At 39.1% G+C, this 27,697-nt stretch overlaps 1 protein-coding gene across 1 annotated transcript; it reads left to right on the top strand.

Moving 5' to 3' along the window:
• Positions 1–7,016: 7,016 nt before the first annotated feature.
• ETNPPL (ethanolamine-phosphate phospho-lyase) lies at positions 7,017–26,232 on the top strand. The gene is made up of 13 exons (XM_033106320.1): positions 7,017–7,236; positions 9,724–9,842; positions 10,099–10,258; positions 12,745–12,819; positions 16,250–16,340; positions 17,652–17,768; positions 19,676–19,758; positions 20,363–20,588; positions 21,717–21,871; positions 22,541–22,630; positions 22,862–22,992; positions 24,488–24,555; positions 25,683–26,232. The coding sequence occupies exons 1-13, from the start codon at positions 7,181–7,183 to the stop codon at positions 25,797–25,799; spliced, it is 1,488 nt and encodes a 495-aa protein (XP_032962211.1). The 5' UTR covers positions 7,017–7,180; the 3' UTR covers positions 25,800–26,232.
• Positions 26,233–27,697: the final 1,465 nt, after the last annotated feature.

The raw sequence follows: 27,697 nt of genomic DNA, 5'->3' as shown, positions 1-27,697 counted from the left end.
GAGGCTTGGGAATCTATACTTTAAGGAAGCTTCCCTGGTGATTCTTCTCATTAGGCAAGTTTGCCCAGTGCTACCCGCAGAGTACACTGGGAAATATGCCTTCCTGTCCCTGTGAAATAAATCGGTTCTTCTAGAGATCATGCTTTTCATGATCCCAACCAGTGGAGGGTGCAGATGAAAGTTTTTAGTTCACATAGAACTAAAAGTACTTCAGCTATAACATGTCCGACATTCAAATTATCTAAATTGGTGTGTTTTTAAAGTGTATTTCTTGAAATATGAGTTTTCTGGAACATTAATAGATGTATGGCTGTCAAGGGAGACAAGAGCAGGCACTCCATGACTGCAAAAACTGACAGAAACAGCTGGAATGGAGGGCAGTGGAGTGGAGCGTCAGGCTACTTCTGCATTCTATAAAATTCCTGCAAAGCTCAGGGACACGTCTCCAGCCCATCAATTGTTCAACTGGGGACTGATATTTGCCTCCAACCTCTGTCAATTGCTCCAGAAGAAAATATCATGACTTTACATGGAGTATGTCCTTGGAAAATTATTTTCAGTATTGGCCTTGTTGCATATTATCCAGTTGCAGTAGGAAGGAAGCTTTTTGCAGTCTATCCATCCAGTTATCCTCTCTGTCAATTTATCCATAGAGAGACAGCATAGCACAGTGGCTAAGAGAGCAAGTCTGAGAATCGGACTCCCACTGTTCAAACCCTGGTTCTTTTACTTATTAACTGGAGAAGCTCCTTAACCTTGGTCTTTAATTTTCTCATCTGGAACAGGAAATAATAATGGTATCTTATTTTTCTAGAGCTGCCATAACAAAGTACCACAATTGGATGGCTGAGACAACAGGAATTTATTGTGTCACAATTCTGGAGGCCAGAAGTCTGAGATCAAACAGGTGGTTTCTTTAGATGGTTGTCTTCTCACTGTATCCTCACCTTGTCTTGCCTCTGTGCATATCAGGTCCTAATCTCCCCCTGTCAAATTGGATTAGGGTCCACTCCAATGACCTTATTTTACCTTTTTAAAAGCTCTGTTTCTAAATACAATCACATTCTGAGGTATTGGGAGTTGGGACTTCTAGAAAGTTGACACTGCCTGGGAGGAAACAATTTTCCTCTCCCCACGTAGGTTCTGTACTAGGGGGCCTGCAAATTAAGCTGACAAAAGACAGACTGATGGGAGAAAAGACAAAATTTTATTCACTTATGTGAAGCACTCAGAAAATTGCAACTCAAAAGGGTATTTAGAATTTGGAGCTCATATACCATCTCTTAAAGAGAACAGCACCGACCCAAAATGCCATCAACTGGTGCTAAAGCCCATGATAGTAAACCGGGATTCGGTACCTGATCTAATCGCAGTTTCAACCTCTCTCAGAAATGTAATTTTAATGAACCAGTCTGGAATTTTTCTGGTCAAACACCAGTAAGATAATCTGTCACATGGGCTCTCTCCATTTCTCTCCCCGCTAGAAAGAAGAGGCAATCTGTATAATTGAAACCCTTGCAGTTCTCTTCCTCCCTAAACAAGATGTCCTAGTCTAAAAATAATTCTTTCTTTCATTTTTTTTTTGTTTTGTTAATAGCTCCCTTGCCTCACTCCTCTTCCTATAAAAATCTTCCAGTAATTCCTGGGAGTACCCTTCTAGTTGCTAGATGGCATGCTGCCCCATTCGTGAATTGCTTAATAAAGTCAATTAGAGCTTTAAATTTACTCAATTGAATTTTGTTTTTTAAGATATCTTACTAGGGGAGGGAAGAAAGGACATGTATGAGAAAACAAAATACTTTTAGGAAAGATAAATGAGCCCTTAGGAGAATAGATGGCAGATATGATAGTTATGTGACAGTGTCTGTTCAAGTGGCCTTCTATCCAGGCGATAAAAGTCAGTCTTCCCTGGTTGTGAAACTCTGAGGAGAGGATTTATGACAGCTGAGTTCTTTTGGGAGGCTCTGCTTTTAGGCAGATATGAGAAGTCCGGGGAAAAATAACACTCCTCTGTATCTGTTCATTCTCAAATGTCTACAGCTCAAAATAATTTTTATGCCACAGTGGCACATTCTGGACCGCTAACAATAGAAATAAGCTCATTAGAAATAAACCGAAGCCGTTTTCTAGATCCCTGTCTGCATGTGCATTACAAAGCACAAGTATCAGTAGTCAGCTTCTTGAATTTTTATGTGGCATTCAGGATAGCTACAGGTTCCAGTAAGAACTGAGATGAGCCTAGGGTATTTAAAATATAGCTTTACTCCACCACCACACCCCTTTCTCCAACCAATCCCAAACCCCCACCCCCACCACACTCAAACACAAGTCTGGAAGACTCTTATGGACTTATTTTGGGGGAAACTTCAGGATGGAGGGAGAACACGAATAGGTATGTATGATCCTAATGTGCCATCGGTATACACCAGGGACACATACCTACGACGTATCGTGTGTGGTCTAACGGCTCATTTAAAGTGGTTTGGAACTTCCAAGGATGGGCCTGTCAGTCTCCTCCTGATGTGAACTACCCTGTTTCCCCGAAAATAAGACCTAGCCAGACAATCAGCTCTAATGTGTCTTTCGTAGAAAAACTTAATATAAGACCGGGTATTATATTATGTTATATTATGTTATGTTATGTTATATTATATTATATTATATTATATTATATTATACCTGGTCTTATATATCACATCATATCAGACCTGGTCTTATTTTACTATAATTTACTATAATACAGGGCCTTATATTAATTTTTGCCCCAAAAGATGCATTAGAGCTGATTGTCTGGCTAGGTTTTATTTTCAGGGAAACATGGTACTAGGTTGGTGCAAAAGTAATTGCCGTTAAAAGGTTAAAAACAGTTGCAAAAACCGCAATTACTTTTGCACCAACCTAATAGAAGCTGTGTGCACAGTTATACACACATGCTGACATCAGTGAGTGTGAACTCCTGGGGGAATTTAAGCCGTGTGACCTGCACTCTCATGCAAGGTATGTCAGGGGCAAAGGAGACTCTGGATATCATGTGGCATGTCAGCAAAGCATCACACGCAGCGTTTGTCCCAGATGTTGTATGGTTTTCAGAAAAGGCAAGTCCTCATGAGAGGTAGGGTAGCTCAGGGCAAGACAGGGTAACAGGAAATAGTGAGGAACTAGTCAAATTTCTCCCATTCCATCTTGAGTATTGTATAATAAGCTGGAGAATCTCTGTTGTTTGGGACTTACAGTTCACTCACCTTTCTTGCTGACAAGAAAATTAAAACCTGCCATTCAGACGCTTCTCATTGGACTATTAAGTGGAATTCTTATTGTCCCAAGCTCCTGTGGGCTGTGCCTTCTCATTTCAGTCATGTACAAGTACGGTTTGTTTGCCCAAGCCTAGATAGTTGAGAAATCTGTGACCTTCAGGTCAGAACAAACTTGATAGGGTGAGCCAATCAATAGGGTCAGGACCAAAATGAAAACTGAGCGAACGTCAACTTCTGGGGAGAAAAGGCACTCCAGCAACCACTCCTACCAAGTAGTCATATGATGGAGAAGTATGTGAGAAAAATATACCAAAAAAATACCTTGGAATTTGTTTTGTGACAAAGTATAGTAGAGGGTTACCTATTGACTTTTATCCATCATTAATTTTGGTGCTATTGCATGTCTGTCCTTTATTTAAAGACCATCCTTGGTTAATATTGTATATTCCACATTGCGAAAGTGAAAACAATGGGGAAAGGATCTTTCAAGCAACAGTAACTTGCTTTTTTGTAAAGGATAATGAGTCAAATATCTCTCTCTAAAAGAAACGGTAAAAATGTAAGTTGGCAGTCATCATACAAGTAGAAGGAACAATTTCAAGGGCTCTATGGCTCATAAGAATTTTCATCTTCAAAACAAGGTATTAAGTCTTTAAATGTGTTTCCTCTTTCAGTCAGTCAGTCAGTCAACAAATATTTATCAGTCTACCATACTCCAAGAGCTGTGCTGGTGCTGGGTACGATGAACAAGACAGATAAAGATCAAACAAAGAGGGGATTAAGCCAGAGGAACAGAGTAACGATTAGTTTTTGGTTTTTTTTGTTGTTTTTTTTTTATTAATTGAGAACTACTGAGACACAGTAGTCAAGAATGACCTCTCCAAGGCTGTTGGGGACATTTAAACTGAAACTGAAGCAAATGCAAAGTCTTTGAAATGACTCAGGACAAGGGAGAGCAGTGTGTGTGGGTGTGTGTGTGTGTGTAGGTTGGGTTGAGGGGGAGGGACCCAGAATAAGCTGGAGAAGAAAGCTGGAAGTATTGATGGGTTTTATGGAAGGAGAAGACTTGATGCTGCATAGGGTGGAAAGGAAATGCGTTACAGAGTGCTTTTGGGTAGGCCTTGGGCGAGATGCAGAAGGCTTGCATAGGGTGGTAGTAGACAGGGTAGTACCAGTTAGACTTAAGATGTGTTTTGAAGTAGAGTCCACAGGGCTCAAAAATAATTTGACACGGGAGTTGAGAAAAAGAAAGGAATAATCCAGGACTCCGGTTTCTGGTTTAGGATCATTTCCCTCAGTTTATTTCCTTCAAGGCACTTACCACAGTTAAAGCAACTGAAGTCATTATCTTGTTAATTTATTTCTTTATTCATTTATTCTGTCCATCTACAATAATGCTGTCCAATAGAAAATGAATGCAAGCCACATATGTAATTTTAAACTTGCTAGTAGCCACATTAAAATGAGGTGAAATTAATTTTACTGATATATTTTAGTTAACCCACTATATCCAAAATATTTCAACAAATAATATAAAAAATAAATAAGAGATATTTTTACATTTTTTTTTTGTACTAAGTCTTCAAAATATGGTGTGTGTTTTTCACTGCTAGAACGTCTCAGTTGAGACTAGCCACATTTCAGGTCCTTAATCATACCTCTGGCTAGTGGCTATGTACTGGAAAGTGCAGATCTGGAATGGGAGCCCCAGAGGGCAGGTCTTTCACTGTATTTCTCCAGCAACTGAAACATGCAGTGTCATACAGTGGCACTAGATATATTTTAAGTGAGTGAATAAATGCCTGGTGATGGGAGCTCATTGGAGGCAATAGTTTGGGGGGTGGGGACCAAAGCTTTCATTTTGGATTCACGCAGTCTGAAGTGTTTATAAGACTTCTAAGTGGAGATGTCAAGAAAGGAAGTGGATAGGAGAGTCTGGAACTGACAAGAAAGATCTGTGTGGCAATGTAAATCTGGCACCTCAATGGGTTCCAAATCCAAGGGAATCATTTTGGATCACCTTAGGAAAGAGGGCAGAGAAAAGAAAGGGCCCAGGCCCTGACTTGGAGAGATACCAACATTTAGATGTTGCGTGAGAGAAGAGAAAAATCAGGAAAAGAGTGGAGGACTCAAGAAATCAAAAGAGAAAATGTTTCAAGAAGAAAGGAGTGGTCAACTCTGCTGAGAGGTTAGGTGAAAAAAAACAAAAGGACCAAGAAGACAGGAGCATTGAGACATAAATAATCCTGACACATATTCCACAACCATGATCTCTTTTAAGCCTTACTTATAATACTTTGAGTCAGAGAGAGATCCTTTGTGTGTGTGTGTGTGTGTGTTTTAAATACAAGGAAATTAGGCCTCCAAAAGGTCAAGAAGCCCAGATAGTTTCTTGTCTAGAACTCAAGACTCTTAGTCCAGCATTATATAAAGAAAATACAAGTATTATAAAGCACTGGATATAACAAGGGACTGTTGGAGGTTTATGGAGGGAGCGTGACTAGCTGTGACTTCATTTAGGTCTAGGTAGTTTGAAGTAGATGTACATTTGGCAATATCTTTAGGTATGGAACAAAACCAAGATTACATGATTGGGATTTCATTCAATTTCTTAAGTGACTTCTGCCCTTCATTTATAACACCTAGAATTCTTAACACGTTGTTCATCACAGGAGTCCTTTTCTCTACCTATCTTAGACAATGTAATTCTACTCCTGCAGTGCGTTAATGTAAACTAACAACTTTATTCAAGAGAAAGGTCATTTGCAAACATTTATCAAGTGTATTGTTATAGGTAAACCAGGCTTTCTCTGCTGCCTTTCAAAGCACAGAAAGAAATTCTATGGCTAAGTAGTTGCGTGACCTTGAATAAGACTTTACCTTTCTTGTGCCTCACTGCTCTTATCTACAGGGGTTAAACCAGATGATCTCCATTTCTTAAAATAATTTGTGATTTAATGTTATAGTTAGAGTTTCCTCTGTCCACCTATTTAACTTCAAATTTGATCAGTGTGCCAAGATCACCGTAAAGGAATTCAAGAAGCCTAGGAATGAATTCCAAGCTCACCACCAGGTAGGTGTGTAATTGTGGAACAGGGACAAACCTCACTTTGCCGGCATGTTAAATGGGATGATAACACTCAAGCTCCTGCTCATCTTTCTGTTATTTTCCGGACTGAACCAAATAAATCACGTGAATGTTTTGTAATCTGTGCAGTACTAGAGAAACTAGAAGTGCAGTTATTGTCAAAGCAGATGTTTAAAACACTATACATTATCACTCCCAACATATACGAAGCTGAGTCTGTCCTCTATCCTTAGGGAGTGTGACTTGTTACTTTTGTTGAGTTATGGTAGGTTATGAATGGAATACTCTCAGTGTGAGAATGGAGACAACTGTTTAGTCTTGGTATCTCCAGAGACCGCCTATCTTTGAATGTTTACAAGAAAATAATGAGACACACAAAAAAGAAACAAGAAAGTGGGAAGGGGGTAATTCACACGCAGAGGAGAAAAGAAAGGCGAAGGCAAAGAAACGTCAGAAAAATAAAAGGAGAGTCAGAAGTAGAGGGATGGGGAGGGGAAGCGAGCATCAGCGGGGCAGGAACAGCAGCCAGTTAGGATGGGGGCAGGGGGCAGGGGCGGGGGGCGGGGGGGTGGGTGGCGAATGAGTGGCTAGTCCAGAGACTTGCCAAGCAGGCACCAGGCCGAGGAGGGTGGGGCTTGGGGGAGGGCAAAGGCAGGGCAAGACTTAAAAGGGAGATGACCCTTGCTAGTTGGTGCCACCAGTGCCCTCCGAAGCCCAGGGCAAAGGGACCCAACGCAGGATAACGGGAGGAAAGGCCCGCTACTGGTCCGTGGGCTCCCGAGGAGGCGCGCAGACAGGACAGGGGAGACATCTGGGAGCGCCCCGCCACTCCGCCACCATGTGCGAGCTCTACTGCAAGCAGGACACTCTGGCGCTGAGGAGGAAGCACATCGGGTAAGGGCTCCCCAGCCCCGAGGACAGACGCAGAGAAGGGGAAATAACCAGAGCAGGGGGCAGAAAGCTGAAGCTTGGCTGGGAGCCGGCGAGCCACCAGCGCCTCGCAGCAGCTCCGCCGGCGGCAGCCGCCCACCGCACCTGCACGCGCGCCGCCACCTGCAGGGGCGCCCTGCAGCCCACTCGGGCGGGGTCCCCGCTCTGCAACCCGGGTAGGAGTGGGGCTGTGGGCCCGCTGGAGGGGTAGACACGTGAGGGTTAATGGCCCGAGGAGAACACCATTCCTGGGATGGGCGCTGGGAGGAGGAAGGGTATGTCTCCGCCACTCCCACCAAGTCGGAAGCTTTTCAAAACTATAAAATATTTTTGATGATGACTGTGAAAACAAGCTGATTCTGACAACTTTTGTTTAAAGTGAGCTTTTTCTTATTGCATGCTTGGTTAGAGGGTAAAGGGTTAACCCAGCCAGTAGAAAAACTTTGAAACCACTTTCTTTAAGGTGCTATTTAACCACCTTAGTCTTCCATGCTTTGCCATCATTTCAATTTAAAAATGCAGTGTTCTCTAGTCTACGTTTGTTTTGCCCATGCTATAAACAACTTGGTAATATACTGGGGAACGTTAAGAGATGGAGTGTTGTCGGACCTGAGCTCTGGTCCTAGTAGGGTGTCGTGTTACCAGGGTGACCTCTGTCAAATTAATTTCCTCTTCTATGAAAGTAGGTATAACATTCTGCTTAACAGGAGCGAGCAAATGAAATTAATAAGTGAGATCTGGTTGGGGATTTTTTGTGTTTTTTATTTTTTAAGGTAGAGTAAAAATGAATGATGATTGCGGCCATCCGCGACTCTTAACCCCTGTAAAATCCAGGGTCTGCAATGTTTACATATAATTAACAAGCGCTGCAGCGGGCGGGCCAGAGAACCGGGGGCACAAAAAAGAAAAGAACCAGGGTCCTCTTCGGGGAAGTGCTGGGCAGTTCTCGTACTGAGGTTCCTGATGCCAACCTGGGAAATGGCTAAAGGGTTTAGGAATCTAGGTGAAGCTCTCTCAACCCCGCAGTACAATCAAAACGGTCAGATTCCTCCTCATTACCCGACCACCCCTTTTCCTTTTTCCAATCACCACTTTCTTCTGTTAGTTTTCAATTCTATATAGTTAGATCCCAATGAAAACTAATGATTTCTGACGTGAGCAGATAAAATTCTGTAAAAGGAGTAATGTAGCCATGGACTGACTGGAAAAATTTCACCCGAGGTCTGAGGGGCAAGTTGGAAAGTATATTAACAAGGCAAAGTGAAGTCTGCAGTTTTCATAACAAAGGTTTTCTTTGGGGTCTAATTCGTAGGTATAAAGTAACAGCTGAATTTGAACCAATAAGAAATTCTTATTAAATATTAGTTTTATTTTAGCTGATGATGCTTAATCTTAGGCAATTTTAAAATTTAAGGTGACCTATTCACAATAATCAAAATGCTTTCTAAACAGTTGCGTATGGCCTTCATATAGAAATATCTAATTACTTTCTAAATTACCTCTTATGAATGTGGCAGTTTTTGTGCATGCAAAATCACCAAAATAAGAATAATATATTGTTTTAGTTCTTAAATGTCTATGTAGCCAATATCAGATGTTTCTATGTTGTGATGTTTCTATGTTGCTAAAATTTGTACACTAGACATTCATCCAAATAATCAAAAACGTGGATGACTATTATGCTCAAAATAATGGATTAAGGGTTTAGAAGAATAGTTGGATTTTATTATTTAAGAATAAAAAATCCATTTGATACAGGACAAGTACCACTCAAAGACATAGAAATGATCTCCCATAAAATCTCTTTCATAGTATTTATCACTAAGTTATTTGTATTTAGCCTTTAGTGCTACTTATTTCTTTATAAATGAGATTGGAAGGAGAGAGAGAGAGAAATTAAGCAAGCACTACCTTGGACTCTGGCATAAGATTCTGGTTTTCTCACCTACTGGCTGTGTAACCTTAAACAAGTCCCTTAATTTTTCCGTGCCCCAGTTTCCTCACCTATAAAACTGAGAACGACAATAACCCCTATTTTATATAATTGTTGGGAGTATTGAATGAGATAATATTTGTGAATTTGTCAGTTCCTGACACATAGTAAGCCTCAAAAAAAAAAAAGTTTTTTTTTTTTCCCCTAATAGAACACTATTTCCCAAAGGAAAAATAGTTATTGTTTTGGGTAATTAGAACTGTAAGAGTTGATCCATGTGCTTCTAAATAGGGTTGTCAAATCATGGCAAATTTAATATAACAAGCACCAGAAATGTGAGCAGTGTCACAAATGGAAGATTAAGGTAAGAGGTTCCAGGCCGATATGAAATAAAAAGTTATGTCACCTAGATTGTGTTTCCCCTTTCCTTTATATAATTGTAAATTTCCACTTATCATGACTTTCATTGAGAAGGAAAAACACTGGCAGACCGGAGTGTTTCCTTTCATTATTTCTAGGCCTTCATGCAAAGTTTTCTTTGCTGCGGATCCCATCAAAATAGTGCGAGCCCAGCGGCAGTACATGTTTGACGAGAATGGGGCACAGTACCTGGACTGCATCAACAACGTCGCCCATGGTAACTGTCCTGACTTATTGTGCCTTGATACCTGTATGGAGTAAGGCAGACTTGACACCATTAATACACGTCTCAGGAATTGCAGGGGCTGCAGTTCCTTTGCTGAACCCGGCCAGAGTTCTAGCAGAGAAAAGTTGTAGCAAACTGTGGAACAGAAAGAAGCTCAACTTTTGTTTTCTTGCTTCAGAATCCTCCTCACTTGCCAGGCATTTAGTATTGTAACTTATTTCTTTGGTTTTTGTCTCCTAAATTTTAGTGGGACACTGTCACCCAGAAGTGGTCAAAGCTGCCCAGAAACAGATGGAAGTGCTAAATACAAATTCTCGATTCCTCCACGACAACATCGTCGAGTATGCCAAGCGCCTTTCTGCAACCCTGCCGGAGAAACTCTCTGTTTGCTATTTTACAAATTCAGGGTATGTTTCCAGGCTTCCCACCTCATCCCATTCCCAGCAATCTCTTTGATTACTCTCTCGCACATACCTTTTCTTTCTGCCTCGTGGTGGAGCACAGATGTCTCAAAAGGTTTCCTGACATTCTTGCCATTTACTAAGTGGTCCTATGCTGGGCACCTGACCAATCTGGTTCTTCTGCTTTCCTCCATGAGCCGGTTGTCGATGGAACGCCAGACATGTGTTCCAAAGCTTCTGAGCACAGCCTGTAACAACAGTGTGATGATTAACACGTGTATGCCACTCAACTTTTTAGTACCATGGCTTCCTTGGTGAAAGATGGGGAAGGCATCCCCTGAAGCGTCCCTAAAGGTTAGATACTTAGGTCAGGACCAAAGCAAAAATACTCAAGTCTGGTGTTCATGTGGGAAAACCTAAATAGTCAAATGCCACTCCCCTCTTTGGGAAGTAGAGTAAGTAGCTAAAGAATCCACGAGCCTGTGTAGTTCTTTCAAAGCATGATTGCGGTATTTTAACAAAGAAAGAACTCTACTAAACAAGCTACAACTTTTGTAAGATTTTTTGATTGGTTTGTTTTCTTAGGCAATTGAACATATTTCCGCGACACAAAGAGGGAAGGAATAAATTCAAGTGACTAGATATGTTCCAACTTTTAAATTCTGTAAATTCAAATGACTATATATCCATTCTAGGGAATATTGTGCAGACATTAAAAAGTATATTTTGAAAATACACATCTAATGACATGTGAACAGCTTACAAGGCAATGTTATGTTGGGAGGAAACCTGTATATACAGCATAAACTCATATTTTAAAAATGATATGTACATATATGTTAAAATTAGCTATTAGAAATTCTGTAAATATTTGACTATATGATTCTGTGATTCACTTTTCTCTTTACAATAAGATAGTTTAAAAGCAAATTTTTAGCCAGAAGATCATTCTTTTTTCTTTGTAAAGAATTTAAATATTTTGTTCTAAAGTGTTCTTGCTTTCAATAAATTAGATATCATAATATTTGACTTTCACTGCTAAAGAATCCTATACTGTCAAAGAGGGGTTAGACCCAAAGAACACTATCCCCAAAGACTGAGGCGATAGAGCCTGGGACAGTACAAAAAATAATCTTGAAGTTAAACAGGCTTCAGTCTGAAAACTGACTCTGCCTCTTACTAGATGTGAGGACTGATTCTGGTTACTTAACCTTTGAGGCTATTTCCTCATCCATAAAAAGGAGATGGCAATACTTGCCTGGCAGAGTAGTTACGAGAGTAAATAGCTAAACACTCAGCATGATGTCTGACAATAGAAAACGTTCCACAAATGATTATTTTCTTCCCCTGTGTCTAGTTAGACTCTCTGAACCAGATAGAAAAATTATAATCTCCATTTTATAGATCGGGAACTCATCTGAGATTGAGCCAGTACAGCGGAGCTTACTAGCCAAGTAATGGGCCCTCACACTCCCATTCCGCCCAGGGAGATCAGGCTTAAGGCAGGCTTCTCAGTGTCCTCAAGGTTAGTCACCTATTGAGGTGACTGAACTCTGCGAAAGTTAGAGATGGGCAGCATATCCTTTATTCGTATTGCATTTCCCCAGTTGTCTCATTCTTTGTTGAAGACATCTGGGGAATTTGTATTAAAAGGATGAAGTGAGGTTGTTGGGTGGGAAAAATTGAAGGGGAAGGAGAGGAGTTCAACTGATTTCTTAATACATTTCTGAACACAATAGCTTCCCCCTTATTCGAGATTTTGCTTTGCGCGGTTCCAGTTACCCATGGCCAACCGTGGTCCAAAAATATTAAACAGAAAATTCCAAAAGCCAACAATTCATAAGTTTTAAATTGTTCTCCATTCTGAGTAGCGTGGTGAAATCTCATGTCACCTGGCTTGGTCCTGCCCAGGACATGAATCAGTCCTTTGTCCAATGTATGCAGGCTGTACACACTCCCTGTCCATTAATCACTATTAGCCCTCTCAGTGATCCAATGGACTGTCTGATCACCCAGGGTATTGCAGTGCTTGTGTTCAGGTAACCCCGATTTTACTGAATAATGGCCCCAAAGCACAAGAGTACTGGTGCTGGCAATTTGGATATGCCAAAGAGAAGCCGGGAAGTACTTCCTTTGAGTGAAAAGTTGAGTACAGTACAATAAGATAATTTTACAGAAAGAGCATATTCACATAACTTTCATGACAGTGTTTTGTTATAATTGTTGTATTTGAGTATTAGTGATTGTTGTTAATCTCTTACTGTGCCTAATTTATAAATTAAACTATCATAGGTATGTACTTACAGGAAAAAACATATATATAGAGTTCGGTAATATCCATGGTTTTAGGCATTCACTGGGCTCTTGGAACATATTCCCCTCAGATAATGGGGGACCACTCCAGTTAGAATCTTGTAACTTTTAAACTAAACTTTTGAAATATTTTAAAAAGAGCTTATGTGACACTGTTCCCTCTCTCTGTCATCTTATAGATCAGAAGCCAATGACTTAGCCTTACGCCTGGCTCGGCAGTTCAGGGGCCACGAAGACGTGATCACTCTTGACCAGTAAGTCCTAGACGAAAGATTTCTAAGCAAGAAGCTCCTTCAGAGACAAAATCGTGTTGATCCTATCCGTACTGATACCATAAGCACGTGGAGAGGAGGGTGGCTATGTGGCACAGTGATTTTTGCTGGGTATTAGGGGACCAACACCAGTTTAGGTGTTGAAGGATGTTTCAATTCCTTCTAGGTACCTGAAAACAGGGCAGGCTCCACTGGGTGCTGTGGTCGTGGCCTCATGGGCGTGAATCAGTGCTTAGTTCTCTCACGTCGACTATTTATTGAGACACTACAACGTATAACTCGGTCTTTTTCAAGATAAAAATACAATTAGTATCTTAAAAATCCAAGCATTCACTTCACTATTGTGATTATGCACTATAATTAATTTAAAAGATAAAAATTTAGAGTAAATTTTAAAGAAAACAAGCAGCCAAGTAAAAGTACTTTCTCTTTAGTTTATGACTGTTACCAGTTGCTATTTAATCTTACCTCTCAAACATGAATTTATTACATTTTAAACAAGAAATCCAACAACTTCCATCTTTACTAAGGCAATTTCTTTTAATTTTTTTCTACCTCTCCACCCCACAAATCTTAGACATAGAGGGTTAAATTGAGCATGCCTCTTATTTCTTGTTCTCTATAGACTTTTCTCACTTTATATGTTGGTTGGTATATTTGTTTTCTATTGTTGCTGTAAAAAAATTACCTCAGACTTAGTGGCTTAAGCAACACAAATTTCTTCTCTTACAGTTCTGTATGTCAGAAGTCCAAAGTGGGTCTCACTGGGCTAAAATGAAGGTGTCAACAGGGCTAGGTCCCTCTGGAGGCTCTAGAGAACCTGTTCCTTGCTTTATCCTGCTTCTAGAGGCCACCTGCATTTCTTGGCTTGTGGTCCCTTCCTTCACCTTCAGAGGCAGCCATTACATTACTCCAGCCTCTGCTTCCATCCTCATGTCATCTGTCATGTCTCTGACCACCATCTTCCTGCCTCTTTTCACTTATAAAGACTTGTGATGACATTGGACCCTCCAGGATTATTTCTCCATCTCAAGATACTTAATTCAATCACATCTGCAAAGTCCCCTTTTCCAACATATTCTTTGGTTCCAAGGTTTAGGTTAGGACGCGGGCATCTTTGGTGGGGTGGGAGGGAGCTACCACAGTTGGTTTTCTGGGTCTCTTTTATTCCCTTTCTCCCCTACCTATATACAGACAACTATTCTAATGTGTCTAATATACATCTTTTAGTTATTATTTTTGTCAAATGTAGATTATTTTACATGTATCTGTTTTAATTTTACAAATATTGCTATAGAGCTCTTTCTGTTTCTGACTTTATTCCCTTAGCACTGTTTCAAGGTTCTATGTTTCTGGGTATACATCTATTCTTCTAATTCAGTGCTTTCCAATAGAAATATATTGTGAGCCACATAGGGAACTTAATTTTTTTCTAGTAGCCGTTATATCTGAAATTCCATTTCAACATGTAATCAATATAAAGATATTAAACATTTTCTCTCTTTCTCTCTTTTTTCTGTATTGGCTTTAAAATTCAGTGTATGTCTTATACTTACAGCACATCTCAATTCTGACCAGCTGCATTCCAGGTGCTCAGGAGCTACATGTGGGAGTGGCTGCCATGGGGGACAGCGCAGCTGGAACTACTGCCTGTCATTCCCCCCCAGTGATGGCTACCCCCAGCTCCACAAACAGCGCTGCAATGAGCATCCTTGTACATGTGCCCTTGTGGACCTTTCTGAGAATTTCTTAGGGATAAACACCCAGAAACAGGATTACGAGGCCATAGGGGTACTATAAGCATTGCTTATTGGACTAATTACTGCCAGATCCATCTCCAGAATGGTTGCAGGACCATACAGTGCATAAAATTTCCTAGTTTTCCATCTCTTCACCAAAACATAATAGTATCCTGCTTTCTAGTTTTTTTTCCCTAATTCTGCCACCAGTCTAATAGGTATAACATACCGATGTTGTTTTAATTAGCAATTTTCTAATTATGAGTTTGAGTATCTCTTCATACACTTATTATGCATTTGTTATTTCTCTTCTGAAAATTACCTGTTCATATTCTTTGCCCATTTTTCTATTGGGATTCCACCCTTTTCTTGTTGGTTTGCGATTGCTTATATAGTCTATATTAGAGGATTTCAACCTTAACTCTGTTTTAGAATTACCGGGGAATTTAAAAAAAAAAAAATACCAATACCTAGGCCCCAGTCTAGACCAACTAAAAGAATCTCTAGAGGTGGATTCTAGAAAACAGTATATGTATTTTTAATTGCCCAAGTGGTCCTAATATAGAGGCAGAATTGAGAACCACCATATTGGGCATTAATCTCTTTTAGTTTGAGACATTCAAATGTCTTTTCTCTATTTATCATTTAGCCTTTTAACTAAGTCATTGATATCCTTCAGCAGAAACCTTTAATTTTGATCAAATCAAATAGATAAAATTTTCATCTTATGGTTTGTGTTTTCTAAATCTTGTTAATATGTCTTTCCTAACTCCCCAGATCCCAAAGATGTTCTTTATTTTCTTCTACTGCCTTTATAATTTCTCCTCATATTGAATCTATGTGGAGTCCACTGTGTTACCATTTATGTATGGATATATCTCTAAGCTCCCCCTCTGTCCCAGTCGTCTCTTTGTTCTTATTCCAGTGCCATACTAATTTTATTAGTCTAGCTCTGTAGACTAATGGCTTAATCTGTGATAGCAGAAGTCTTCCCTCTTTGCTTTATCTATTCATGGGCCTTTGACATTTCTCTTTCAGGTCTCCCAATTATATCTCTGGGCAAGAAACAGAAAGGGGAATATCATAGCTACCTGTATTTTAAGTAAGAGAAAAGAATTTCATAGTCACTTGATCACCTCTCAGTCTTGAAGAGACCGTGTGTTCCTTGCTAACTTGTATTTGCCTGACATATGAGACTAGACATCCTTTGGAAACCATCATAAACAGAAACACAGCCCATTCTATGCTACAAGGTTATTTTTTTAAATTTACTAGAATTTAACTATCAAATACATTTAAAGAATACATACATACATTTGAAGTTTTTCATGAAGCTGTAAATTTTTTTTTTATCTTTAGACAGTCTAATTCAGCAGATATTATATAATTTAAAGAAGTTAAGTTCTTTACTGGCTAAAAAGACATCATCTATGAGGATACATACTTAGCTTTTCATGTGTTTTATTACATGAATAAGGAAAACTGGAAAAATTAAATGGCCAGTCTTGCCATGAAAAATTAGATCCCATATAGTTAAATCTGGAACCAATGTTGAGATTCTCCCTGCTATTAGCATAAAAAAAATGCTATTTTTTTATGATATACTATTTTTCATAGTATTAGAAAAACATCCTTCTTTGAGCGATCTTGGTTACCGTTCTTTTTCTTTTCAGTGCTTACCATGGTCACCTATCATCTTTAATTGACATCAGTCCATATAAATTTGGAAAGGGCAGAGCTGTCAAGAAAGAATTTGTGCATGTGGTAAGTATTTTAGAATCCAAGAATCAGAATGTTAGTACTGGAAGAATGCCTAGTGATAATCCAGTCCAATCCTTTTATTGAAATGAAAACATGAAAAAGAAACAAGATCTAGAGCAGTATGTGACCTGCTGAAGTCGAAGAGCTAGTTAATGACAGGATGTAGCTTAAAATCCATTGGTGAGGGGCGGCCGGATGGCTCCGTTGGTTAGAGCGCGAGCTCTGAACAACAGGTTTGCCGGTTAGATTCCCACATGGGCCAGTGAGCAGCGCCCTCCACAACTAGATTGAAGACGACAAGCTGCTGCTGAGCTGCCAGAGGGGCGGCCTGATGGCTCGGTTGGTTAAAGCGTGAGCTCTCAACAACAAGGTTGCTGGTTCAATTCCCACATGGGATGGTGGGCTGCACCCCCTGCAACTAAAGATTGAAAACGGCGACTAGACTTGGAGCTGAGCTGCACCCTCCACAACTAGACTGAAGGACAACGATTTGGAGCTGATGGGCCCTGGAGAAGCACACTGTTCTCCACTGTTCCTCAATATTCCCCAATAAAATGTGTTTTTTAAAAAAATCCATTGATGAGTAACACAATGGGCAAGTTAGTATTGTGGTAGTGATAGCTTTAACTCAAAACTATCATTTTATTTTTCTTGCCCGTTAATCTTTAATTACTTTTGCTATCACTGATGTCAACTTGAAATTCAGAGTTGAATTAAGTGTGTATGACTGTCTTAAAATTAAATTGCTCTATGCTAAATTATTATATAGATTTATTAAGTAAAATAAATAGTAAATAAACCAATCAAGTTTAAAACTTTAGTTAAGGATCAGTAGACTTTCTTAAGCGAATCATCAATATCTTCTTTCAAAATTTTAAGATCTGGAATCAATGCTAAGGCACTCTAGTTTTCTGAATGATTACAAATTGCTATGTAGTTGGTAAGTTGATCTATTTTTCAATCTAGAATAGTCAATCCAATTTCCATTCATTGACATTTTCAAACAATATGATCACACTTGTTGATTTGAATTTGGTCCTTATTTGAATAGGGATGCAGTCTTGACTTGTAACGGGCTAGGAGCAAATCCAAGCTGCTGTTCGCGATTCAGAGATTTCAGTATTTAACAGAATTAGGACGGATCAGAAATGTCACAGAAATAGAAATGTCACAGAAATAGAACAAAATAATGCAAAATCACTTAAATCTACATGGTCACCTTTCTAATGTGCTCTCGTGGGGAAATGCCAACATTTAAAGGCTCGCTTATCCAAAAGGCAAATGATGAGAAACGATATCATTTGATGTTTTCAGGCACCAACTCCAGATACTTACAGAGGAAAATATAGAGAAGACCATGCCGACCCAGCCAGCGCTTATGCAGATGAAGTGAAGAAAATTATTGAAGAAGCTCATAAGAGTGGAAGGAAGGTTCGTATTCATAGCTTTGGAAACATTTTAACGTCTTTTATAAAATGGATTTAAATCACTGTGATGCATTGCAGAGATGGGAAAGAATTAGATTTCAAGTCCCTTTCTGTTCTTTTCTGGTTACATTTTCACTTAGTTCATATTTCAAAAAGTGCATTATTATAATCATGCCTCTAAGGTTATCTGTTTTTATTTATCCTGGAAATGTAATCACTGTGCCTGTTCCAAAACTGGTGGCCTAACTCTGACCTTCCCAGTGGGATGCAGACTCGGTCCAAGGGGGCAGGAGAGAGAATTAAGGAAGGTGATATGCCGGTGATAGACAATTCTAATGAACAGCTGCACAAGAGGCTGATACATGGTGATGGGAGTGGGCAGGACAGAGTGGCCCTGCAGCCTCAGAACCAGTGCCGTCTCCAGGACCCACGAGGGAGCCTTGGCACTTCCCTTCAACTGGTTCAACTTTCCCAGAGCCGCGGAGCTTAGATAAGTCATGGCAGAAAACGTTTCTTCCAATCTGGGCCTGGACTTCTAAGACAGAACCAGAATCCTCCAGAGTAGAAAAGAGACTTTCCATTTTCTCAGACTTCACCCCACTGTCTTCAGCTTAGCATTAAATTCTCAGCTCATTGGAGGGTTACGTATGTGGAGTTCGAATGAGATGTGCTACAGGCTTTGCCTTGAACGTGCTTATGGCATCGACATGGCGATAAAAAAAATCTCAACTGAGATAAAAATGAAGCCTTTGCTTTTTCCTATTCAAGTATTTTTGTCTTAATGACTGGAGAGTCATTTGCATTTCTTAACTCTCTTCTCTTTCTTCCTAATCCATTCGATTTTCACATCTTCCTATGTGATACCTGTTCAGGCAGACCTAATATCTGCCTATTGTAGGAGGTTCATACTCTTTTCCTCCTCACATGCAGCCTTTACCTCTTTACATGAACAGTGAACACTGCTTCCAGGAATAAAAATTTACATTACCCAGATCTTATGGTCTTTTCACTGCTAAAGGGGTTTGGATAAATTTTTGAGCACATGAGCATTCAGTAGGTCCTGAATTGATGCTGTCATGTTAACAATGCTGAAAGCAATGAGCAAATATAAAACGGATGCTTCAGAATATTAGATGTGCTTACGAAGTGATGGAAATGTAGACAAGAAATCTGTTGAGTCCAATGACTTCATTTTATAGCGGATAAATGAAATATTCTAAAGCGAAGGACTTAAGCCAAGGTAATGCAGTTATTTCCTACGAGATAGTCTGGACTAGAACCATGGTTTCTTGACTTCATATCTCATTTTCATGCTTTCTCTTCTTAGTTCAGCGTTGTCTATTTTCTACTTCTCCTTTCTTAGCCTCTAGAACATTTCCTCTGTAGTTCCTATTGTGAATTGCCTGATTCTGTTGAGTTAGACATGGTTCAGGGCAAGGATTAGAAATATAACACAGTAACTAGCAGTGGCCTCAGGTCACCATCCCATTTCGTTAATGGAAATTCCAGGCTCACGCAGTCCTATTTCACCAAGCTGAGGAAATAGGCACCACAGTCATGTATTTAGAACCTGGGTAACTTTTTTAGAGATTCATATCAAGACTGATCATCAGTTTTATTCAGTTGATCCTGAAGAAGACACTGCATTTAAATTAATTATGGAGAAATGGAAAGCGCCCTCTCCTCCATTTCTCATGGCAAGTTTCATGGATACCCTCGACTTTCAGAAATTAATGCTCAGATCAGTTGCTTTTCCAGCATAGACATCTTTTCTTTTTAATCAAATGGCCTATTTGCCCTTGCCACAGGTCCGTTCGCAGCCATTATTAAAACCCTGCTCTGTAAGAAGTCCTCTTTTTAGGTGCTATGAGGGGGACCTAATGGACTGTGACCCCATCTTCTCTTGTATAGATTGCTGCCTTTATTGCTGAATCCATGCAGAGTTGTGGCGGACAAATAATTCCTCCAGCAGGCTACTTCCAGAAAGTGGCAGAGTATGTACTGGATGTGGGCACCCTAGGTCAAACAGAGGGCACCGTGACCATTCCGTAGGGCCATACGGTTGTTAAAATATTGACATACTTCCTAACTAGCTGGTAAACAGTCACTTCGGAGTGCCTCCCACCCCAGGACTCTGGAAATTCCTCCACCTTCCCAAGATCCCACAAATGAAGGGCATAAACATGGTCCAGCAGGGGGGCCTCCAGGACTCTGCTCCAGCCCCGGCCTGACATCCTCTCTGATTGGCTGGTGCCTAAGCCTGACCAAGTAGGAAAAATTTGAAGATTAGCCCTCCTAAACACTACATCTTGTTCACTTCTTTCTCTTCCCACTGAAAATACTGCAGTAGAGCTTGCTTTAAGTAGCACGAACCCAAACAACGTAGAATAAATCTAATCTGGAAATTACGTGGTTGTATTTCAGTCAGTGGCATCACATAGATGTCACTGGGGGTTTTGAGCACTGATGTATTTTTAACAAAGATTACAGGCTCCAGGTTAACAACTTTTTAAGTCCTCCATAATCTGTATCTTTGTGGGTGGCCTGTGGGGACTCTCCGCGACCTGAAGGCGTAAGACTGTCGTTTTTGCTTTTCAGATACGTTCGCGGAGCAGGGGGTGTGTTTATAGCTGATGAAGTTCAGGTAGGCTTTGGACGAGTTGGGAAACATTTCTGGAGCTTCCAAATGCATGGTGAAGACTTTGTTCCAGACATTGTCACAATGGGAAAACCGATGGGCAATGGCCATCCAGTGGCATGCGTGATAACAACCAAAGAAATTGCAGAAGCCTTCAGCAGCTCTGGGATGGAGTATTTCAATACGGTATGTTTTGGTCTATGACTTTACTGCTAAGAGGGGCAATAATGCAGTTCTTACACTTCTTGCCTATCTACTGAAGATTAAAGCTCAGTATTGCCGCTAACCACCCCAGGACCCTAGCCAAACTTGGATCTAACCATGTTTCATCTAACTGGAACAATTCTTGAATTTTCCCTTCTGTCTGTATCTTTCCCTTTCCTCAAATGTTCTTGATAATTATTCCACTGATAGATGGCTGTTCTCTTCAACTCTAGAGGTTATGATATTTCATAAACAGATGATAATATTTCGTTTACTCCTTAAAAGGAGTCACATTCAGCTTCAAATTAAACTGAAGTTTAGAGACTGTTAATTTTTTGTGACAATGCAATGTTTGATAGAGTGTGTGTCAAGTTTTCTTTCTTTACCTTCCTCAGGGGTACTGGCCTTTTTATCAGAATTGACTTAGTAAAGGACCATCAGAAAAGGACTCCTGCCACAGCTGAGGCTCAGCACATTATTTACAAGTTTATTTAAATTTCCAAAGCATCTTTGTTTAGATGATTCAGTACTATAAAAGTTATATGGCTATCGTAGGAGGTACTAAATTTTTATCTTTGAGAAATAGTATTTCCTTGGTTTTACCCCCAAAAGTCATAAGCTTTAAGCTTGGAAAAATTATTATAGTTTGTACAATATGTATAACAGGATTTGTTATCTAAGGACATAAATTATTTGGAAAAAATGTCATTGCTTAGCTGTTTCCACACAACTATACAAGGGCGGAAATACATATCCCACTGACTGAGGCACACTTTGAAATCCTTAATTCCCAATACATTTTCTATTTTTTTTAAACTTTTTTTTTGTTGTTTTTTAGATTTTCATTTTCTATTTTTTTGAACTGATAAATTTCCTGCTACTCCTGCATGCTGGTTATGAAGCATGGAGAATATAATTTGGAATGAATTTTCCTTTAATTCTGAATGAACAGAATCATGCTATATTCTAAGTCTACAAAACTAATGTCACAAGAGAAAATTTTATTGAAATTATATCTTTACTTGCTTATGTATGAGCCACATTTCTTATAAATGAAGCAATACCACTAATTCAACTATCATGTTTTTCTCATGTATCTTTTTCCTGAAGTATGGAGGAAATCCAGTATCTTCTGCTGTTGGTTTGGCCGTCCTGGATGTCATTGAAAATGAAGACCTTCAAGGAAATGCCACAAGAGTAGGGAGTTATCTTATTGAGTTACTGAATAAACAGAAGGCTAAGCACACTTTGATAGGAGATATCAGGTATGTTTATCATGACATTGTTATGTAGTTACTCATTTTTCCAAATGAAAATAACTTATATTTTACCTGATACATTTAAAATAAATTACATAAAACTAAATCTAGAAAACACTTAAAATAAAAAAATAAAAAATTAAAAAAACTTATTCTTAATCTAGAACCCAGATATCATAACTACTGTTAACTTTTGGGTATATAGCTTTCCTAACTTTTATACTTTTTAAAAAAGATAAAGCTGGGTTAATTTTCAGCACCAAAAAGATGAAAAGAAGGGACTTAAAATAACTTTAAATTATCTATTAAAAATTATTTAAAATGATATCCTGGAAAACTCAATATTTTTCATAGGTGTATATACATATAAACACGAAACATTTATCATCATTAATGTCCTGAGAAAGGAAATAGTCTGAAGAGGTTGTTTTTAAGCCTTTTTCTTTTAAAGTAAGTGTGGGGGTGAGCGGCTGGAAACTGGATGACAAAAGCAACCTTGTTTCAAAACCTGGAAAGAGTTGTGGACACTGGGTTGGTATCTTGGATTAGGTAGAATCAATTTCAATTACCCTTAAAAGGAGTCACATTCAGCCTCAAATTAAACTGAAGTTTAGACACTGGTAATTTTTGTGACAATGCAGTGTTTGTCAAGTTTTCTTTCTTTACCTTCCTCAGGGGTACTGGCCTTTTCATCGGAATTGATTTAGTAAAGGACCATCAGAAAAGGACTCCTGCCACAGCTGAGGCTCAGCACATTATTTACAAGTAAATGCACTCCCACCCCTTTTGGTGTCCGGGTTCTGGGGTGCCCACCCTCTTGAAAACTTCTTTTACATCCTTCCATCTCTCCAAATAAGGAAACTTTAAGACACATGCAATTTATAAATGTGGGCTTCTTGTATGCAGAATAATAAACTGCGCTGTGTTCACATCATTCTTAAAGAATCTTGGTTATCATTTGTATGCACTCACATGTATTTCCTGCATTCTAATTAGGATGAAAGAAAAGCGAGTGCTTCTCAGTGCTGATGGACCTCACAGAAATGTGCTTAAAATAAAACCACCTATGTGCTTCACTGAAGAAGATGCCAAGTTTATGGTGGACCAACTTGATGGGATTCTAACAGGTCTGTCCACAGCTCATCTTTTTTAGATGCCTCCTTGTCCCCGACACCCATGCCCCCCGACCCCAACCTGGTCATACATGGCTGTGTGTCTTGTTATTCATGACAAAAGTGAAGGAGGGCAGAACTGAGTGTTAATTTTGTAGTAAGAATTAGAAAAGGAGAGCTGAAAAATATTAACTACATCATGGACTGTTAGTTAAATCGAAATTTTCTGTTTGTACTCACACAGCTCCAAACCTAAGCTTTTACTGAAATGGCACAGCTTTACTTTTATCATTTATTTTCAGTTTTTAAAAAACTGCATGTCTGCATTGTACCATGAACCTCAAATGCTGCAGTGTATATTATTTCAACATTGTACCATGAAAGTATGTGAAATATTATTAATAAAAATTAAAGCCTACAGATTAATAATTATTTGCTATGTGCTGAATCATTTGATTTTATGTATTTCACTTATTACAATTTAATTTTTGAGGACTTTTGTTTGTCATTCAGTATTATAGGCTGTCATAGGAATTTATCTTGTTTATCTAATTATATAATTAGATTAATTCATTTTTCTATCATGGGCATACATTGATATTAGAAAGTAAACTAGCAATGTAAAACCATGTTGAAAAACATTAAGTACTGTCAAATGTTAGAGTTTTTGTTGTTGTTTCAGTTATACTTTTAAGAGTCAACTTCTCTGATCCCTTATCAGTCTTTTAGGTTTAGGACAGGCTGAAAAGCCAGGAATCAATGTAGCATGCAAAATAGATCATTAATGTTTGGGAACTCAAGAGTCAGCCAAAGTTGTTTGTAATAAGTCACTGCCTTTAGACTAAGAGTATGCTGACACCCAAACCTGGCAAGTATTCCTCACACGACTGCGTGTCCTCTGGTCCCTTGAAGGGCCAGGCAGAAGAAAGAGTAGAGGTTGGGGCAAGTCTGTCATGAGTACTTAAAAGTCAACTCAGTTCTTAAGCATTGTCAATGATGGGTCAAAGAATTTCCTTTAAATGAAGTGACCTAGGCACACCTGACACAGGCTCAGTGCCACTTGTAAATGATAATAATGAAACGCTACCGTGTTTCCCCGAAAATAAGATCTAGCCGGACAGTCAGTTCTAATGTGTCTTTTGGAGCAAAAATTAATATAAGACCTGGTATTATATTATATTATATTATATTATATTATATTATATTATATTATATATTTTATTTTATATTATTTTATATTATATTATATTATATTACCCTGTCTTATAGTAAAATAAGACTGGTTCTTATATTTATTTTTGTTCCAAAAGACGCATTAGAGCTGATTGTCTGGCTAGGTATTATTTTCAGGGAAACATAGTATAATAAAAGCTTAAAAGCAGCAATTTTCATAGTGACACATTTTTTAACACATTTACCTCTTATTCGTAAGGATTTTTTTATGGATACCAAAGGGGTTTTTTTGAGATTTTTATGTTCTGTCTTCTCCATTGTGTCTTCCTTGATGTAGTTTTAGAAGAAGCCACTGGAGACAAAACTGAGAATGTGATCTCCGAGAATACACCATGCAGAACAAAGGTAAGAGTCTGCTACTTTAAAGGAGAAACATTTCAAACTTTAGAAATTTACGTAAAAGGAATGTAAAATTTTTAAAATTACACAGTGACCTTTAGAATAAAACCCCCTTTGCTGGGGTTGGCTTATTGTTGCAATTTTGAGTGCACACTTAAATTTCAAGGCATGTGTCAGACCACTTGAAAGGAATGAAGCCAAAGAACCATTCTGATAGGATCATGCCCATAATAACAACCAAAAACCCTGAGGGCCCATAAAGAGGGCCTTTAAAATACAGAGAGAGATGATAATACACGTCCTAAACGCCTTCTTGTTTGCTCTGAAGACCAGCTGACACTGCCTCAGATGCCCACACACCGCTCTTTAAAATCAGCAGGAGCATTGGCAGCCTGGCTCCAGAGTTTGGTCCTGTAGTAAACTAAAGTAGAAACTTCGAATGGCTGCTGGGGCCTGAGAACTATCTGGCACCGAGTGGCCTAGTTTCTACATTTGATGTGCTTCCAGCAGAGGGCCTTTCCATTCTCTCCCTGAGCTGCCTGGGGTGTGAGAAAGAGCTCCCCAGGTCGGGAAACAGTAAAGCCAAAAACTTAAGAAGCTTTGTTGCATAATTTGTTTATGACTTTGACCCATAAAGGAACACTCAGTGCCTTGAGGCTCCCTGCACATCCAGTGCAGTCAGCAAGTCCATTTCCTGATTGAAAAACATGAGGCTGAGTGAGAGCAAATGATTTGCTAACAGGACTGCTTCTGTCTCTTGGTACAGCACAAACCAATTTCAGACATCAATGATTATCTGCTGTCTAGAGTAGCTTATCTGTCTAGGGCACAATTACAGGTCTAAGAACTGAGCAAGCATAGAAAAGGAGCTTCCAAGTAAAAGAGTTCACCACGGGACGTCCTCCTTTGGAGTTAGCAAAGTGAACACACATTTCTGAAATGTTGGCTGGGAGTCCCAGATTTTATGTTGACATCACATGTCAAATATCTATGGAAGACACTAATCAGGGGTGGGGAGAAACAGGAAGTATTGTGTTGTGTGTTGTTTGTCCATCAGCCAGTGGATCAGCCCCGGGGAGGCTGGGAAGGTTACAGCTCTAGCACCCACTGGGATTTGTGCGCCTGTCTTGCAGATGCCTAAGGAAGTGCTCAGTGAGGGTGCTCCGGACCAGAAAGAAAATCCCAGCCAAAAGAGAAATGGATTGTGCACGGATAAACATTCACTGCTCAGTAAAAGGCTCAAGACATGAGAGATTCATGTTTTAAAGCAAGATAAATGTGCTGAATGAATAGAAGTGTCTCTTCCGTTTAACACCTCTGTTGTACTTTCTAAAGGTAGAATTTGCGTTCCATTCAGATTTGTAAATAAAAAAAGTAAGTGAGTAGTGAGAATAAACCAAGTGATGATCAAACCATGTCAAGATTGTTCGTTCAGCCTCTAGCCTGTTGATTCCGTACTTGAGCTTTCTGAATGTACTTAATTTATTCTACTAAATTCAAGCTTCAAATTGAATATTACGTTGGTAGTTTCACTCCTCCTGTTTTAATGATTGCAATGAGAGAGCAAAGTATAGTAAGTTCCTTAATGTTGGAAACTTAGTGCCTTAAGATACAAATTCTATAATGATTCCATTATATAAAAGTATATTTATGGACTATAATAAAATATGATGTAAACCAAAATTTTTTTTACTAGCGAAGTGTTTGTCTTTCTTTTGCAGAGAACATGAAGGGTTGGGGTGCTAACATCAAAGCCATTTGGAAAAAAATCACATACACCAAATGTTAAAAATGAATGAATAATTCAGACCTCTGTGAGGGAGCTTGGACTAGGGAACTAGGTTAATTGTGATCCTGTGGGGACCTGGGGTCGAGGAACAAAAAATATACCCAGAAACACTCTAATGATGTAGCTGGAACAGCAGCAGGAGCCAAAGCACTGTGTTCCCAGTCAGAAGACTCTGCTCTGCCTACTCAGATTGTGTCACCTTGGCAAGTCACTTACCTGCAGGTGAGAAATTAACTTTGAGCCAAACATCTTCCTCTTCCTCTTCTCACCATCAAGTTTGTCTCTCTCACTCACACACACACACACACACACACACACACACACGCACATCTAATCAGACATGAGGAAACTTGGAACCTCAAGCGGCTCTTCATTACATGCTGGTACCATGAGACATCCACTTAGGTAATGTAGCAAATGGGGAGAAATTTGAATTTTAGTATTGACTTTTCATAGTCTCCCTATTGCCTTCCTAGTAGTTATTCAACTTTCTCTGTATGTTTTGTTCCATCAAGAAGAGGTAATAATTTTGCTATGGCAGTTTCATCATAACTGAGAAGGATGTTGGGAGGAAAATTATTGTGAAAATCTTCCTAAGTTTGTCATAAATAAAAATGCTATAAAAATGCAAAGCCTCATTATTAAATACTTTCTACTCCTAAAAGTATAACCGATTCTGGATCCTGGCTGGATAATGCTGAGGTTGGTTCCCAGAGTTGGCAAAGAGGAAAAGGAGTAGAGGTCTCTGTGGTTTGCTTCTAGCAAAGAAGATGATGACGAGCTAATCAGACCTTTTCCAGCACCGATCAGCCCTTTTGTGAGCACCCCTTGCTGTCCCCTCTTACTGGAGCTAGTATATATGCTCAAGGGAGGAAGGAGAAAACCCACACTTGTGTTAGGCTTCCAAGTATAAAATAAGAAAAAACTAAGACTTTGTTCTTCAATACACTCCACTCTCCTTTGTTATCTAAAAGTTAGGTTTTTAAGATTTTTATTAAAATATAACTAACATACAATATTATATTAGTTCCAGGTGCACATCATAGTTTTTCAACATTTCCCACCTGGCACTATGTAGAGTTTTTACCACATTATTGATTATATTCCCTGTGCTATGGAAGTGATCACCATGATAAGTCCAGCAACCATCTGACACTGTACCATGCTATCACAATATTATGGACTATATTTCCTATGCTGTATATTACATCCCCAAGACTTACTTGTTTTATATTTGGAACTCTAAACCTCTTATACTTCTTTATATTTTCCCCCCTTTTTTAATTTTTCAATTAGAATTGACATCCAATATTATAGTAGTTTCAGGTGTACAGCATAGTGGGAAGTAGTTAGACATTT

Source organism: Rhinolophus ferrumequinum, chromosome 5 (genome assembly GCF_004115265.2).
Source record: "Rhinolophus ferrumequinum isolate MPI-CBG mRhiFer1 chromosome 5, mRhiFer1_v1.p, whole genome shotgun sequence".
Classification (NCBI taxonomy): Eukaryota; Metazoa; Chordata; class Mammalia; order Chiroptera; family Rhinolophidae; genus Rhinolophus; species Rhinolophus ferrumequinum.
The sequence above is the reverse complement of the archived record's forward strand: the minus strand, read 5'-3'. Positions and strand labels throughout refer to the sequence as shown.